Source organism: Pleurodeles waltl, chromosome 2_2 (assembly GCF_031143425.1).
Source record: "Pleurodeles waltl isolate 20211129_DDA chromosome 2_2, aPleWal1.hap1.20221129, whole genome shotgun sequence".
Taxonomy (NCBI): Eukaryota; Metazoa; Chordata; class Amphibia; order Caudata; family Salamandridae; genus Pleurodeles; species Pleurodeles waltl.
The window spans coordinates 664,317,584-664,333,575 of NC_090439.1; the positions used below are offsets into that span (position 1 = coordinate 664,317,584).

Below are 15,992 nucleotides of genomic sequence, written 5' to 3' on the forward strand. Positions count from 1 at the left end.
GAAAGCAATGGAGACTGCGGTGGAGAAGACTGTTGTACTGTCTTTGGTTTCTCCTTATGCTTAAAATTGTTTGCAGGTGAAGGCCCAGGTTCCAAACTTTCTTGGAAAGACAGCTTCCTCTTTGTTATTGAAGGAGGAGCGGTAATAATCTTCGCAGTGCCTTTTGAATCTGTATTTTCCTTTGTTGATGGTCCATCACCTCAAGAACAGGCTTAATGTCTGCTGATTCCTCTGTAGATGGCACATATTTGCTTCCTATCGTTTTGTGCTCCAAAAGCGTGGTGTTTGACGGCTTTAATCGGACCAAAAATGTGGACTCTGAAGCAGATGGGAGTTTTTTTGGCTCTGAAAAAGAGCTTGGCTGCTTCGGCTCGAAGGTGGTATGGTAATTTTTCGGTTCCAAAGTGAAAGACTCCAACTTGTGACTTGATCCCGAAAGAGGTGTGGCAATCTGTGTGGTCGAACATATTTTGGTCTTTTTCAACACCGAACCAGAGGGCCGGTCGTCGAGATGTAACTTTCAGGCCCGACCATGGCCGGTAAACAGTGGTGGACCCAAAACCATTTGTGTTGACTTTTGGGATGTTTTTGGTGATGGGAAGGGACTGGCGTACTCACGTACTGCGCTGGAGGAGTAACTTACCTGTCCGCATCTGAGTCATGGTCGGAATTGGAGTCTGCGATGGAAACTGCAGTCTTCGCCTGTTCCTCACCGGAAACGTAGAGCGTTTGTTCATTCGACTTTGATGTAATCTCCAGCTGACGTGCTCTGCAATCCCGCAAAGTCTTCTTGGAGCGGAAGGATCAGCACGCCTTGCAGGTTTCTTCCTTGTGGTCTGGAGAGAGGCAAAGATTACACACAGACTGCTAGTCGGTGTAGAGGAACTTAGCGTGGCACCGAGGGCAACAACGAAACGGAGTCTGATCCATGAGCCTGTGACGCAGTAGGCCCGAGAAGGGCGTTTAGTCTATCTAGAAGCTACAACTAAAACTGGGTATTACCCAAACCTAAAACACCTTTTTTAATGTACCCTGCAATATTAATACAATATCTAAATGTGCAATTATTGAACATGGAGCAACATCAGTTTCAGGAGTTCAGGGATCGATATACAAATAATATGGTGTGAAAAGAAAAACAGCTGTATTTGCAGTGGCTGGGATTTAGAGGTCTGTGCACGGCAGTGTTGTGAGAAAGTAGCCTATTTCTAGCATGGTTACCCCCATTTTTGGCCTGTTTGTCAGTGTGTTTTTAGTGTGTCACTGTGATCCTGCTAGTCAGGACCCCAGTGCTCACAGTTTGTGGCCTACATGTCAGTTTGTTTGACTGTGTTGTCAGTATGCTTGACTGTGTCACTGGAGTCTTGCTAATCAGAACTCCAGTGCTTATGCTATCTCTAGTTCCAAATGTGTACTTACATACTGGTAACACAGTATTTCATTCCAAATTGGTATACTGGACCCCCCCCCTTATAAGTCCCTAGTATATGGTACCTAGGTACCAAGAACATTGGGGTTCCAGGAGATCCTTATGGGCTGCAGCATTTCTTTTGCCACCCATAAGGAACTCATACAAACACTTCTTTAGGACTGCCATTGCAGCCTGAGAGAAATAGTATAAGCACGATTTCACAGCCATTTACACCGCACCAGGTAGCTTATAAGTCACATACATGTCTAACCTTCAGGCCCTGAAGGCTAGGTGCATAGTACCTGTGTGTGAGGGCACCCCTGCACTAGCAGAGGTGCCCCCACATCATGCAGGCCCATTTACCAGGACTTCGTGAGTGCGGGGACGCCATTATAAGTGTGCACTAAATATAGGTCAATACATATATGTAGCTTCACAATGGTAACTCCGAATATGGCCCTGTTTAAGGTGTCTAGGAACTGGAAATTGTACTCCCAATCTGATTCTGGTATTGGGGGCCAATTCTATGCACCCTGGGGGCTTCCCCATGGACCCCCAGTACTGCCATACCAGCCTTCTGAGGTTTTCAATGCAGCCCCAACTGCTGCCACCTCACAGATAGGCTTCTGCCATCCTGGGGCTTGAGCAGCTCAATCCCAGGAAGGCAAAACAATGCATTTCCTTTAGGAGAGGGGTGTTACACCCTCTCCCTTTGGAAATAGGTGTTACAGGTGTGGGAGGGGTTTCCTCCCAGAGGCTCTGGAAGTGCTTTGAAGGGCACAGATGGTGCGCTCATTGCATAATCCAGTCTACACCGGTTCAGGGACCCCCCCAGTCCCTGCTCTGGCACAAAACTGGACAAAGGAAAGGGGAGTGACCACTCCCCTGTCCATCTCCACCTGAGGGGTGGTGCCCAGAGCTCCTCCAGAGAAACCCTGGGTTCTGAATCTTGTTTTCAGGATGGCCAGGAAACTCTGGGAGCATCTGAGTGGCCAGTGCCAGCAGGTGATGTCAGAGACCCGTCCTGATACGTCCATACCTGGTTAGGTGACCAATCCCCTTCTGAGGGCTATTTAGGGTCTCCCCTGTGGGTGATTCCTCAGATTCGGTTTTGCAAGAAACCAGCAGGAATCCTCTGCAACCTCTGCTTCACCTTCTACAGTTGGATCAACTGCAGACCTGCTCCAGAAATCTACAACTGCAACAAAGTATCCAAGAAGGCTACTGCAACTCTGTAACTTCAGCTCCTGCCAGCAACTGCAACAGTTTCCAGGTTGTGCACACTCAGAGGACTGCATGCCTTCATCCTGCACCAGAAAGACCGAAGGAATCTCCTGTGGAGTGACAGAGCCACTTCCTTGCTACAGCAGACACCTCTCTGCAGCGAACGGTATTCCGGGTCCCCTCTCCTGACGACAAGCATGGATCCTGGAACACAGGTGGTGGACCAAAGTGACCCAGACTGCCCAAAGGTCCAACTGTTCAAATTCGGTGGAGGTAAGAGCTTGCCTCCCCGAGCCAGACAGTACCCCTGTGCACTGCGTGTTTTGCAGCTCCTATGGCTTCTGTGCGCTTCTCCCAGAAATCCTGCGTGCCCAGTCTAGCCCAGGTCCCCAGCACTCTATCCTGCAACGCTCAGTTCCCGGAGTTGTTCTCCAGCAGCATGTGATCCCTTTGTGTAGTGCTGCGACGACTGTGATTTGCAACTCCTTTGTCCCCGTGTCCTGGGACTCCTGTGGGTGCTGCTTGGTATTCTGAGGGCTCTCTGAAGTGCTGAGAGCCCCCTCTGTCTCCTCAGTCCGAGTTGAGACCCCCAGGTCCCTCCTGGGTCCAGGTAGTGCCTTCTCCCACCAAACACGTCTTTTGCATGAGCCAAGGCTTGTTGGCGGAATCCAACGATGAAAGCCAGCCTGCATTCTTCTACTCGATGTGGGACATCTCTTGCACCAAGCAGGAACCCGCAGCTGTCTTCTTTGGTGCATTTCTAACTTTTTCTTTTAACTGGAGAATCCACTTTTGCACCTTCATCCGGGTTAGCAGGGGCTCCTGTTCTTCCGGGACTCTTCAGCTGTTCTTGGACTTGGTCTCCTCTCTCCGCAGGTCTTCAGGTCCAGGAATCCATCGTTGGTGTCTTCCTTGGTTTTCGCATAATTCTTTATCACGACTTCTAGTGTGTTAGGAGGAAACTTGCTATACTTTAATCCATTTTCTTGGGCTCTGGGGTGGGGTACTTTACTTACCTTTGGTGTTTTCTTACACTCCCAGCACCCCTCTACACACTACTCTTGCCTAGGGTGGAAACAGACATTCACATTCCACTATTTTAGTATATGGTTTGTGTTCCCCCAGGCCCATTGTAACCTGTAGTGGTTTTCACTATCTGCACTATTTTATGACTGTTTACTTACCTGATTTTGGTTACTGGGGTATATTTCGTGTATGATACTTACCTTCTAAAGGAGTACAGCCTCTAAGATATTTTTAGCCTTGTGTCACTAAAATAAAGTACCTTTAATTTTGGTAACACCAAGTATTGTCTTTCTTGTGTGTTAGTACTGTGTGACTACAGTGGTATTGCAAGAGCTCTGCATGTCTCCTAGCTCAGCCTTGGCTGCTCTGCCTACAGCTACCTCTAGACAGCCTGGATTCTAGACACTGCCTACATTTCACTAATAAGGGATAAACGGACCTGGTATAAGGCGTAAGTACCTTAAGTACCCACTACAAACCAGGCCAGCCTCCTACAAGTGTTTTTCCCATTTGTTCTCTATTTGCAAAAAGGCTACAGAAAAGCAAGATTGAAAGTGTTGGAGAAAAAGGTATAGAGTAAGATACTGAAAATAATTAAAACTGGGAAACTGAATGGAAACAGACTTAACTGAAAAAATTAAAAACGTTGCACAAGGTTAGTAAAGTGTGAGGAAAAATGGAGGATATTAAATAAGACTGTACCGTGAAGGAATGGGCAAAAATAATTTCCATTCATCAAAGTACCGGCACATGAAGAGAGGATCAGAAGACTAGTAAAGGAAGGTGTGATGAAATACTGAGGAAGCATGACAGCAACTGAACTGCAGAAAAAAAGTGTAAAATTGCTGCAACCAAAGAGGTGGAGAACTCAATAATCCAAGTAAGATAATTTCATATCACTGAGACACAATTAAGTAATACAACAATCAGGAACGTTGACAACGGAACAACATATAAGAAATGTAATAGAAACTGAGAGGTTTAGCATACTGAGTCAAAGGATGGAAGAGAGGTAAAGAGTGGATCAAAGGAGACATTAACCTTACAGAGGATACTTTGGAAAAGGCCATGATGTGCTAATCAACATTAAAAATAAATAATTGAGACTACATAGATAGTAAATGGATGAAATGACAAACAAAATGTCTGATTGAAACATAGGAGTGCAGGCACTCTTTGAATGAATGGAAGCTTACCAACAATCTGTCCAGCCGATCTTTATTGAGTGCACCAATTGGTTTCCCAAGGTCTCTAAATGTGTCAGCATTTAGTAAATCTGGAAAAATAAGAATACAACTGTGGTGACAATGACAGGAAAACAAAATGTACAGTTCTCAAGTCAATTAACAACATCAATATCAACATTACAATTTTACTATACAAATGATTATTTTCAGACTAAAACATCCGCCACAAAAATATTTTTGTAAAGATATCGAGGACCAAACCACAATATCAACTTTACAAACTAGTTTTGTGAAACAAAATAATATTGACTACACAGTATTGTGGCCAAAAATATTGATTTGTTTTTTAATTTGAATGTATTTAAAATGACTATACCTTTAAAAAGTTATTTTTGAATGTAATACATTGCTACAAGATGTATAACAAATTAAAGGTGCAAGCATTCATTTGATAAATAAATAAAAAAACAACATATTAAACTTTTAAAAACATGAAAAAGTATTTACAAAATCTAACATTACATTTTAATTTAAAATACATTTAATAAATTACTTATAATGCTTACATTTTAATATTTGTTATATATAAAAATAAACATGTCTAATTTCAATTTAACAACATAATACAGAATTACAAAAATATTTTTAAAACTAACTGAAACATATGTGTGTCTCATGCAAAGAAAACATGTAAAATAATGTAAAAACAAAAATACAATGTAAAATAATTAAAAACGATTACTTTAAAACTATATCAGGTACCTTAAAATAGTTCTTATAAAATACAGAAAGAATAAAAAGTAGTTACCTAACTCCAACCAAAAAACATTAAAAAAAGATATTCATGCACACTATTCTAAGTACAATACTACAAACATCAGAAAAAATATAAAAGTTGGAGGGATGAGATTTATCCATTAAATCCGATAAATCCATTGTAACAGCCATTGTGGAAAATACATACAATTTGTGGGTTAAATGTTACTTGCCTTCAGTAAAGCTTTTTCTGGTTTCCGGATACTCTATCTAAACCTAGGATCCTCACCTTTAGAATATCCTCATGTGCCAGATGGGATCAGAACAACAGCAATGCTCCCTGTGTGGGGCCGCGGTGTCCCTCTTGCGCACTGCGGTCGGGACAACGCTCCGATACTCGGAGCGGCAGCATCGACGCGCCCTGCATTTTTACCTGTCTATTCTCAACGCAGTCCGGTAAGCACATCTCGCGTTCCCGGTCACGCTGCTCTTCCTGCCTGCAGCCCTGATACCTTTTTCCCTTACTTACCCGATCAGAACCCTATTCTTTCTTCCGTTTTTCTTCTCCGTTTTCCACCTTCATTTCTTTTTCTTGTTCTGGTGTCCATGATGTTTTTTTCTTGGTGTTTCCTTCTTCCCAGCATGCCTTCTTTCTTTTTCCTTTTATACTGCTACTTTTTTCCTATTCTTTCCTATGTGGCTTTCCCAACCCAATACGGTGTCACTCTTTGTTCCTGTTTTGTTACTTCCTGTCTCGTCCTAGTATATAAGCCCTACCCTGTGTACAACCTTAGTGGTAACCCCAGTGTGTTTGTCCATTAGTAATCCGTTTCCTGTTTGTTCACACTAAGATTGCTCTGCTTTTACTTTCCTGTTTTCCTGTGCCTGTCCATTGCTATCCTTTCCCGTGTATGCCTTTAGCTGCTCTTCTGCCCCAGTACACTACCACTTTGGGATATTCTGTGACCTCAAGGGGTGTCCCAACCAGAGTCCTGATCAGACACGCCTGAAACCGTGACACCCTGTCTGCCTCTTGCACCTCAACACCAACTTAGTTCTCCTCCAGAAGTGATGAAGACAGGCACTTATAAGCTTTACTTATTCAAGCTGATGGTCCATGGTCATTCCAAAAGTAAACAGCAATACCAGTGAGCAGACAAATTACCTTTTTAGACAGAAAAGGAGACCATTCCACAAAACAAGGAAGAGGGAAGAAAGTAAGGAATCTGCAGCTAGACAGCCTATTCACCAGAAATTGTGTTACCCAAGGTAAGTAACTTATGCTTCTAATGTATACTTCTAACCATAGATTTTTCACCTCAGAATAAACCAAAGCAATACCTCCCAAAGGTTTAGGGTCTATGGTATGTGCTCATTTCAAAAAGTCTTGCAGAATCAAGCAGGCGAAATGACCTTCTCGTTGGACCTGGCTGTGAAGGCAGAAGTGCTTTGTGACTGTGTTGCCCACGTTGCAGATGCCAAATACAGGCACTCAGCATGCCAGTGCAGTGGTAGCAGCATTGGCCTGGGGGAATGGGCCCTTAACCCCTTTGGAGGTTGGTTTGTGGCAGAGAACGGTAGATCTTGATGCAGAGGACTATTCACCTTAATGTCCTTATCTGCACCACCTTGCCTTTGTCCCTCTTTGGATCCTACAGAGAGATGATCACCCACCCATAATCCTTTCGGATGACAAATGCTCATGCCCAAAAGTTCTGCATACCACGGTCTCCTTGCCCAATCTGGGGCTACTAGGATAACGTGCCCAATCATTCCTGAAGATCTTCAGAACTTGAGGCAGAAGATGAAGTGGCGAAAAGACCTAAGGTGTTGCGTGCTCCAGTCTACCTGGAATGCGTCTCTGACCAACAGCCTTCTTGAAAACTCCAGTGTGCAAATGTTTGGACATTGTGTGTTCTCTTCAGTGGTTAAAAGATCCCCATGGGGTTTTCCCCATTGCTGCAAGATGCCCTGTGCAACCACAGCACATAACCACCATTCATGAACTGCCAGGCACCACTGGCTGAGCTTGTCCATTCTGGCATTTAAAGCTTCCACTGAATGGAACACGACCAGGGAAATGCTGTGTTGCTCCAGTCAGATCCTAAGGCGAAGAGGCTCCTAGCATAGGACCCCACCCCTATTGACAGATTGGTGGAAGGCCTTTGGCGATAGGTGAATGGCCTGCAACTCCAACAGTTTGATGTGGAGCGGGGTCTTAGCTGGAGGCCAGAGTCCTCTGATCTCCACCTCCCCAGATGATTTCCCAAATCAAGTAGTGATGCATCTGTCACCGCCATCACCTCTGGGTTGAAAAGGGAGGGGGTTCTGCCACGGTCCAATTGCAGTTGAGCCACCACTGCACGTCTTTTGCTGCCTCCTCCAAAACCTGGATGAAATCCAATGGGTTCCCCTGGTGCTGGGCCCAATGCCTAGCAAGTGCATTTCTTGGAGTAGGAGGGCTTCTGGGGCATGGCGGTTAACAGAGCATAACAGCCCATCTCTTGAGGTTATCATTTAGGCCCTTTGTATTCTAAGTTACTTAGCAGAATTTACTATTACCTTAGCACTAGTATTCTCAGGCATGTTGGGAGTGCTGAAGTGCTGCAAGCATCCTCTGAAAGATGTGCAAGTCATCTCTAGCCTGGTGGCACCGATATGGCTTGGTTCATACAAGGGGCAGGAGAGTGGGGCCTGTAGTGTTAGCTGGAGTTACACTCTTCTCAGGGTGGGCATCATGGCATGGTAACCTAATCTCAGCATCTATCCACTAGGAGCCTCTGTATATTTGCAAGTGTAAAAGAACAACACAAACATCAAAAACCATCAATTTACCATACCCGCCAACTACCCCTCCCCAAACTTACTTCCCAGAAGCATCTTTCACCCTACAAAAAAGACCCCCCCAAATGAATCAAAAGGGGGGAAGGGATTACCACAACTGTGAATCCCCCAAAACCATGATCACCCAATGAGTATAAGTGCTCTGAGCCCCAACCGTCCTTCATCAATGACTGCAAATAGTGGCATTGTAAGCCAGTGGGGGGGGGGTCCATCTAGGTTGCTGGCTAGGATAGCATTTAGAGCCTGCACGCCTCTTCAGTTGTAGAGAAGCTACTCAAAGCATCACAGTCACAGATCACTAGTAAAAGGAGAGTCCCCACCCATAGTTCACTCAGATGGAAACTGAGCATCATTGTGGCTAGAACTTCAGTCAGTAGAGTCACTAAGTTCACCATCATTCTCCTCCCCTACCAGATTGTGGCGAGGGAATCCCCAACACTTACAAGATATCTTCCTACGCTGACTGGGGGTGACCCTAGCACTTCATGCTCATCACCAGTGCCTCAGCGTTCCCAGGGCGCAGGCAGTGCTTTCCTTTTCTCAACCCACTCAGGCAGACCCAGGGGTGTCAAAGAAAAAGGTTTTACCAAAAAAGATGACCTTGAGTCATGCTGGGAACAGCATCATGTAGTCCAACAGCACTGCATGCAACCTCTGCTTGACCGCAGTGAATGAGCATAATTGTATGCTTATCATAGTGCATGGTGCCCAGTTGTTGTGCTTTGAGAAGGACCGTGCTTCTTTGTAGCTGAGGAGGCAAATAATGATTGTACACAGGGGTGCCCCTGACAGGGCCTTTATAGCTAAGGCACAATGGGTTCTTTCCACCCCAAAGCTTGATGGCAGTTTCATCGGCGGAAGCCAAGATGCCAACCATGGCACCAGAAAAGCCTCCATGTTTGTACCCTAAGATCCTTCAGACATGCCCACTATCAGAACACTATTGCACCTTGATCTACTTTCTGCATCCTCCACTAGGTCCTACAAGTGCTTTGTAATCTTTAGTGATTTTTCCCTGTGCATCCTGGACCTGATCCTCTGTGGCAGAAAGGCATGTTTCAGGCCAAGTCACTCACTCCACAGTTTTCCGAAGATCGTGCTTTTTAAAAGAGGCTTCCAGGGAAGCTCAGGAAAGCACCAATTCACCACTCGCCCTCTTCCTGTAAATGCAATAGGGAATCACCCAGAACAGCGGCCACTTACCCAGTGAACATCTTAACATAGTATTCTATTGTAGTCTGTATTAAAGAGGGTCCTTTGTCCTCCACATGTTACCCTGAGGGAGAGCGGGAGCACCGCAGCCCCGAGATACTACAGCAAGGGCAGCCCCAAAGCAGATGAGCAGTGAATGAGGCAGCTGTTTACTACTCTCACTCACCACGTGAAGGGTCTGCAGACCATGCAAAGCGACTGATGGGTCTGCTGGTTCCGTTCCAGGCAGGTGGAGTTGGTGAATTTGGGCCCCCCTGCCCAGGGCACATCATCAGGTGATGGGAATACTGCACCAGCGGGGTGGGGGTGCTCCGAGGGCTGAGGAGCAAAGAAACAGACAGTTCAGCTCTGCCATGTGTATGCCCTTCACTAGGCCATGCAGCAGCACAATAAAGCACAGAAGTTATCTGGGGATGTGATAGCACACCCTGACCTCGTCCTTAATGGAGGCACTCTTCCGATGCTGATGGCGTGGCCCCCTGATCCACTCTGAGCCAACTCCTGGGCCTAAGAGCGATCTTCAGCAATGATCCCTCAGCCAAGCAGGACAGGGCCAGGGCCTCACTGGACGCCTCCAGTCGCCACCCATGACTCGGGGAACTCACACACAAGCCACTTCTCAGCCTCCTCATTCTTTCCGGTGACCTTTTTTTTTTAGCTAATCTCTATACTTTTGGGTTTCAACAGTCATGATCAATCACCAACAAACGTATATGGTGACCACGGACTAATAGGAAGATGTCAGTCATCTGAATAATCCTAAATTTGAATGAAAGGAAACTACTTACAGATTCTGTGCATTTTTCATCTCTTAGGTGAGCTTTAGGTTGGTTCCAGTGTCTCTGTTTCCCTTGTTATGGTGGACTAATTAAAGAGTCGCCTTTTGTCATTTTTTTCTGACTTAGAGGGGATAACATTGCGATTTAGGTAATATATTGTTTGTGACATACATTCTCTAACTATACCACTAGCCCTTCTGCGACTGAAGTACGATTACGCTTTTGCATGCCCTCTTGGACATGGTATTTCGTCTTCAATTAATGACACTTTAGGTATGATGAACGTGTTACAATGATACATTTTGTCTTTTCTTTTATCTGATATTCTAACAAGTGTTTCACTACTATCTCAATCCGTTTCCTTTCCGTTTCCAAATGAGGTTGGTAAAGGAATTCTTTTTCTTTCTTTCACTTCGCTCATTTCGAATATGGCGTGATTTCTGGTTACTTTATTATGCGTGACATGCGATTAGTAGATGGCGTGTCTGGGGCTCTTTTTTAAACTGAAAGATTAATAATAAAGATGTGTGTGTTAACAGTGTTTTATTGTTTATATCATCTCAATCAGCCTTGAAAAAGTCCTGTAGAGGACGAAACACTTGTCAGCTGTGAATAGGTTGTGAACATTCATGAGGAATCAACTGTTCCTGCATTTGGAACTTGAAAACCATCAAACAAGTGTGGCAGTGAATAGTCATGACGAAACCACTTGTTCTTATATTTGGAATTTGATATGCTATATATCAAACAAATATTTCTACAATTGATATATCAGTCTAACATCTGTGTGGAGTCTGAATAAGAACATATGCAGTGTGAAGGACACTATTAACTTGTCTTTGCAGTTGAACTCAAGTAAAAAGGAAAAGGAAAACACAATCTATATATCTGAATGTTTGAAGTGGAATTTTTTGGTGTTTCTTTCAGATTAAAATTGATCATATATAGGTACCACAGTGCATGTATGGTCACTTAAAAAGAAATAATATACTGGTATACCAAGAACAAAGATATGTTTGTTGTGTGCTCCACTAATATAAGTCCATTAGTCTATAATTGAACAGGGTGGTTTCTCCCAGGTTGCAGTTTTACACATCTTGGAAGCAGGTGTGTTTTAGTGTTAGAGCACCATTCTATAGCGTAATAGGACATTGCATTAAACTGCAAGGGATGTGTAACTAAGGAATCACTGTCGACTTGCTCAGTTTTAATATACTGGCAGAAAAGGCTTTAATACATAAATAAATAAAAAACTATCCATAACGCCAATAAACCCAATGTGAAAAACATACATAACATTTGTTAAAAGCATAATTTTACACTAACATACATAGGGAAAAAAATTAAACAATATAATAAAACACCATTATAAAGAACATTACTACCTTAATCAATATGTTAAACGAATATTTAGAGTACAAGATTTAAAAAACAGTATATATCTACTTTCAATATTTTGGTCCACAACATTTTGACCACTATATATTTGGTTAGATGATAGTTTTGGGTCAATATTTAGGGGGAGCCCCAATGTTTTTGCTACAGAGCACCTGGCTAATAAGCAGTGGGGAATGCTGAGATTTTTTATTGAAAAAGAATAATGGCACTCTCGGTAATGCAGACTACAGATGTCATCTGACTGCAGTAATTAAGTCTTGTAGTTTATGTAGCTGCCGAAGAATGCAGATACAATATGTGACTTAGAAGAACATATGCACAAACGTTTAAGAAACAATGGGCAGTACCAGTACATGTGCAAAGCAGCATGAGGAGCACGGCCACCCGCTCTTCAAATCTGTGATATAAAATTCTTCCACACAGAATGAAGGCTGTAATTTAGGAGCAAGCAGGTGAACAAACCGCTATCAAAACCTGTCTCCTCAATGCTCACAGCAGTTTTTCATTGTAATTTAGGAAGTGACGCAAAAGGTGGGCATCAATATGGTGGTAGTAATACTGCCACGGTAATGGACTTTTCTTCAAAACACCCTACATAGTTTGTGGCTGGTGGCCCACCCAAATAGGACAAAGCATTTCCCAGGGTTCTGACCGTTCTTTGAATCCCCTCTTGCTGTGCAGGTGAATTCGAGGTACTCCCCAGTCTCTCTTTCTTTCTTAGCTATGCCTGTGATCCGAGCTGAGGTGCCCTTTCACCGACATCCCCCCTTGCATCAACAGTAGAATTGGGATGGTGCTCAATCTCAACATGGAATGTGTATGTCAGCGCAATGGCTAAAACTTCACCATTTGATGCCCGGTTTCACTGACCCCATTAATGCATTTACATTAGGCTGTGGGAGGAGTATGGTGGGAATTGAGTGATGCGAGACACATTCTTTCTCCAGCCAAAATGTACATTTAACCCAAGATTTCCTGTTGCTATTTCCAACCAAGCCGTGTCCCATTATTAATGAGTCTATGAATCTCTACTGTTCTTACTGAAAACAATCAAACCAACAGAACAGAATTGAAGGGTGGGGGGCCTTGGGCTCGTAGCTTGGCTGCATTTGTGGTAGATGCACTGTGTCGAAGGTCCATTTTTGCGTCCCTTATTTTCTACGCAATACTGCATTCCTAGCACACTGTAGTGGATGGAAAGCTGCAGATTTGAACATGGATCACAGTTTCCGATAGCTGCTATGGGCTCCATGCTCGCACCAACTACTCGTGCTCCCAGCAGGAAGGCAGGAAGGCAGGAGGGCAGACCCAGCATTTGGCTGAGTGTGGGGGGGCAAGCTGAGCTGCAGGTAAGCTGCAAGGTGTGCTGGAAAGCCAACCAACCGTGGACCCAGTGCTGCCAAGCAGGGTTGGGGATGGCTCTTGAAGGTGTCCCTGTCCCACTGGTGCCCTTAAACACCTTCTGGGCAGAGGGAGCGGTGAAGCTTGAAAAGGAAGACAAAGCTCAATGGATGAATAAGGCAGCAACAAGCTCAGCATCTGAATTACTGGCATAGTTAGTTGCAGCAAACACACAGGGAAAAAGTATGGCTGACACTCCATGACACAGCCATTCGTGCTCTCCATAGTGGTATCAAAGGGGCAATCAAAGGGGCAATCAACCAGGACAGAAAAGCAGACAAGGCTGTGTGAGAAGTGGCGATGGGTTAGTGCATAAACTGTCAGATAAAGGCAGGTGGCAGCCCAGAGGAAGGCCACAATGTGGCTGCACATGAGAGCCGCTAGAAGAGGTGATAAGAAACTGTCCGATAGTGAATACAACAGGACTCCTGAAGGCAAGAAAAACAGAAAACGGGGAGTGGCTGGCAACGTATGACTGGGAAACACAAAGTGAGGTGCCCTGGGAAAGATTTACACTGCAAGAGAATTCGATAGTGGGGACGAGTAAAAAGGGCACCTACTCAAATGAACTATTCCCCCTCAGAACCAGCAAAAGATCTGCCAGAGCAATGAGCAAGTAAAGGCCAACATTCAAAGGTTTAGGCTGTACAGGGGGTGACTTGCTCTAAATCAGATCCAAGGAAGGTGGGGAGAGGAGAGTCCTAGGCCCCTAATGAAAGTTGGGTAAGGACATACCTATCCCTAACCGAGGAAAGGTGTACTAATTCGCCAAGTCCACTGTGGTGGCTAGAAAACCTTTAATGGCTCAAGATGAAGCAGGTGCAAGCTGAATAGATTCATCCTCCTCCATAGAATTGTCCTACAGGTAATCCAGTCCTCATGCACTACTCTGGAAACCAAATCAAAATGGATAAGAAAGGAATGAGCATCACCCTTTTCAAATGTAATTTGAGACATACAGTAGCAAATTGACAGAAGAATAGGGCTGCAAATCTGAATTGGAGGATGCAGTCAAAGAACTACATTTACTGTAATAACATCAAGAAGCTTGGAAGACTGGCTGCAGGATGCAAACAGAAGGGCCCAGCTCAACAATCTATGGTGTATTGGCTTTCTAGAGGGTGAGGAGGACAACTGTCCAGTAACATACCTGGAACAAAAGCTCCTACGAGCTATCATGCAAGAAAACCTCTCCTTGTGCTTTGCTGTTGAGAGGACATACTGGGGGTGATTCCAAACCGCCCGCCAGGCGGGAACCGCCATTTGGCCGCCATGCGGCCAAAATACCGCTGCCCCCATTTCAACATTCCCGCCGGGCCGGCGGGCGCTAACCAAGTTAGCGCCCGCCGGCCCAGCGGGAATGAGGCCTGCAACACAGGAGCCGGCTCCGAATGGAGCCGGCGGTGTTGCGGCCGTGCGACAGGTGCAGTTGCTAGGCAGACAGTGAAAAGCTGGCCGGGGCCCTGTTAGGGGACCCCTGCACTGCCCATGCCAGTGGCATGGGCAGTGCAGGGGCCCCCAGGACACCCCTGACCGCCAGCCTGTTCCTGGCGGTGAAAACCGCCAGGAACAGGCTGGCGGTAAGGGGGTCAGAATCCCCAGGGCAGCGCTGCTTGCAGCGCTGCCCTGGTGGATTCTCCCAGCCGGGGCAAAAACGGCGGAAAACCGCCGGCCCCGGCGGGGCGACCGCGGCTTTACCGCCGCGGTCAGAATGGCATGTGAAGCACCGCCAGCCTGTTGGCGGTGCTTCCGTCATTCGTGGCCCTGGCGGTCCAAGATCGCCAGGGTCAGAATGACCCCCAATGTGTCTTTGATCCCAAAGCCACACCTATGCGCCACTGCATGGCCACTCATTGTACAAATCCTGAATTATGAGGAAAACAATTCCGGGTGACTCAAAACTTACTCTGATCTTATCAGACTAGACTAGATCAGCCCAACAACAACTTACATCATTCAAAATAATTCAAGCAAAATCTATATGTACTGTGACTCCGATACAAACTTCTGCGCTCAGCAAAGGTCAGTTATTAGATCAATTCCTTCTATTTTGAAATGCCTGAATTGGCATGGAGCCAGGAGAAAGCAACAAAAGATCTGAACAAGCACCAAGGAATAAATGTCCAACTAGAACAGTATAAACAAAGAATGCAACTGAAGGAGCAGCAGCGCAGACCTAGAAAACATAGCTCCACTAGAAAGTATTAATCCAGGCAGGGTGTTGTCTCTTTTAGATCACTAAACTTGCGAAGGATTGTATCTTCCGATCACTGGCTAAGACACAAAGAGCTATCAGAGACTGAAAGGCATGGCTTGGACGAGATGATGCTTGTTGTGTTCTAGGTTATTTCAGCCAAAACCTTTCATGCAGTCAGGCTGAAATTAAAGGGACTCAAAGTATCATTCTGAAGGTCTAAGAGAAAGATAGCGTGAGAGACACTGGAGCAGAAGTGGTCCTCTGATGAACTAATGAGGGCAGGGCATGCACATGCTAGGTGAAAATGATGAGTCTCTGTAAAGACTGGAAGGCATGATATGTGATCTGGAGCATAAGTATTATCCCTTAAACTCGAGTTAATAGCGTTATTCTTTAGAGAAATTTGTCAATACAGGGAGGGAGATAGTAGTTTATTACGTAGGTGGGATTGGCAGGCATTTTGTTACACATTCCTTGAATAGTGGCAGCCACTCTTTAGGGGCAGCTGCAAGCTCACAGCAATGGTTGGACTACGGCTGACGCACATCCAGATCGGA

The 15,992-nt window shown here is 45.1% G+C and overlaps 1 protein-coding gene across 2 annotated transcripts in view; it reads right to left on the bottom strand.

Annotated features, from left to right (window-relative positions):
• NSMAF (neutral sphingomyelinase activation associated factor) overlaps nt 1-15,992 on the bottom strand; it is a 665,048-nt gene that overhangs the window by 297,241 nt on the left and 351,815 nt on the right. For both annotated transcript variants that reach the window (XM_069220229.1, XM_069220228.1), the window contains exon 14: nt 4,858-4,937. In XM_069220229.1, coding sequence (XP_069076330.1) covers nt 4,858-4,937 — 80 coding nt within the window. The remainder of the gene's footprint in view (nt 1-4,857; nt 4,938-15,992) is intronic.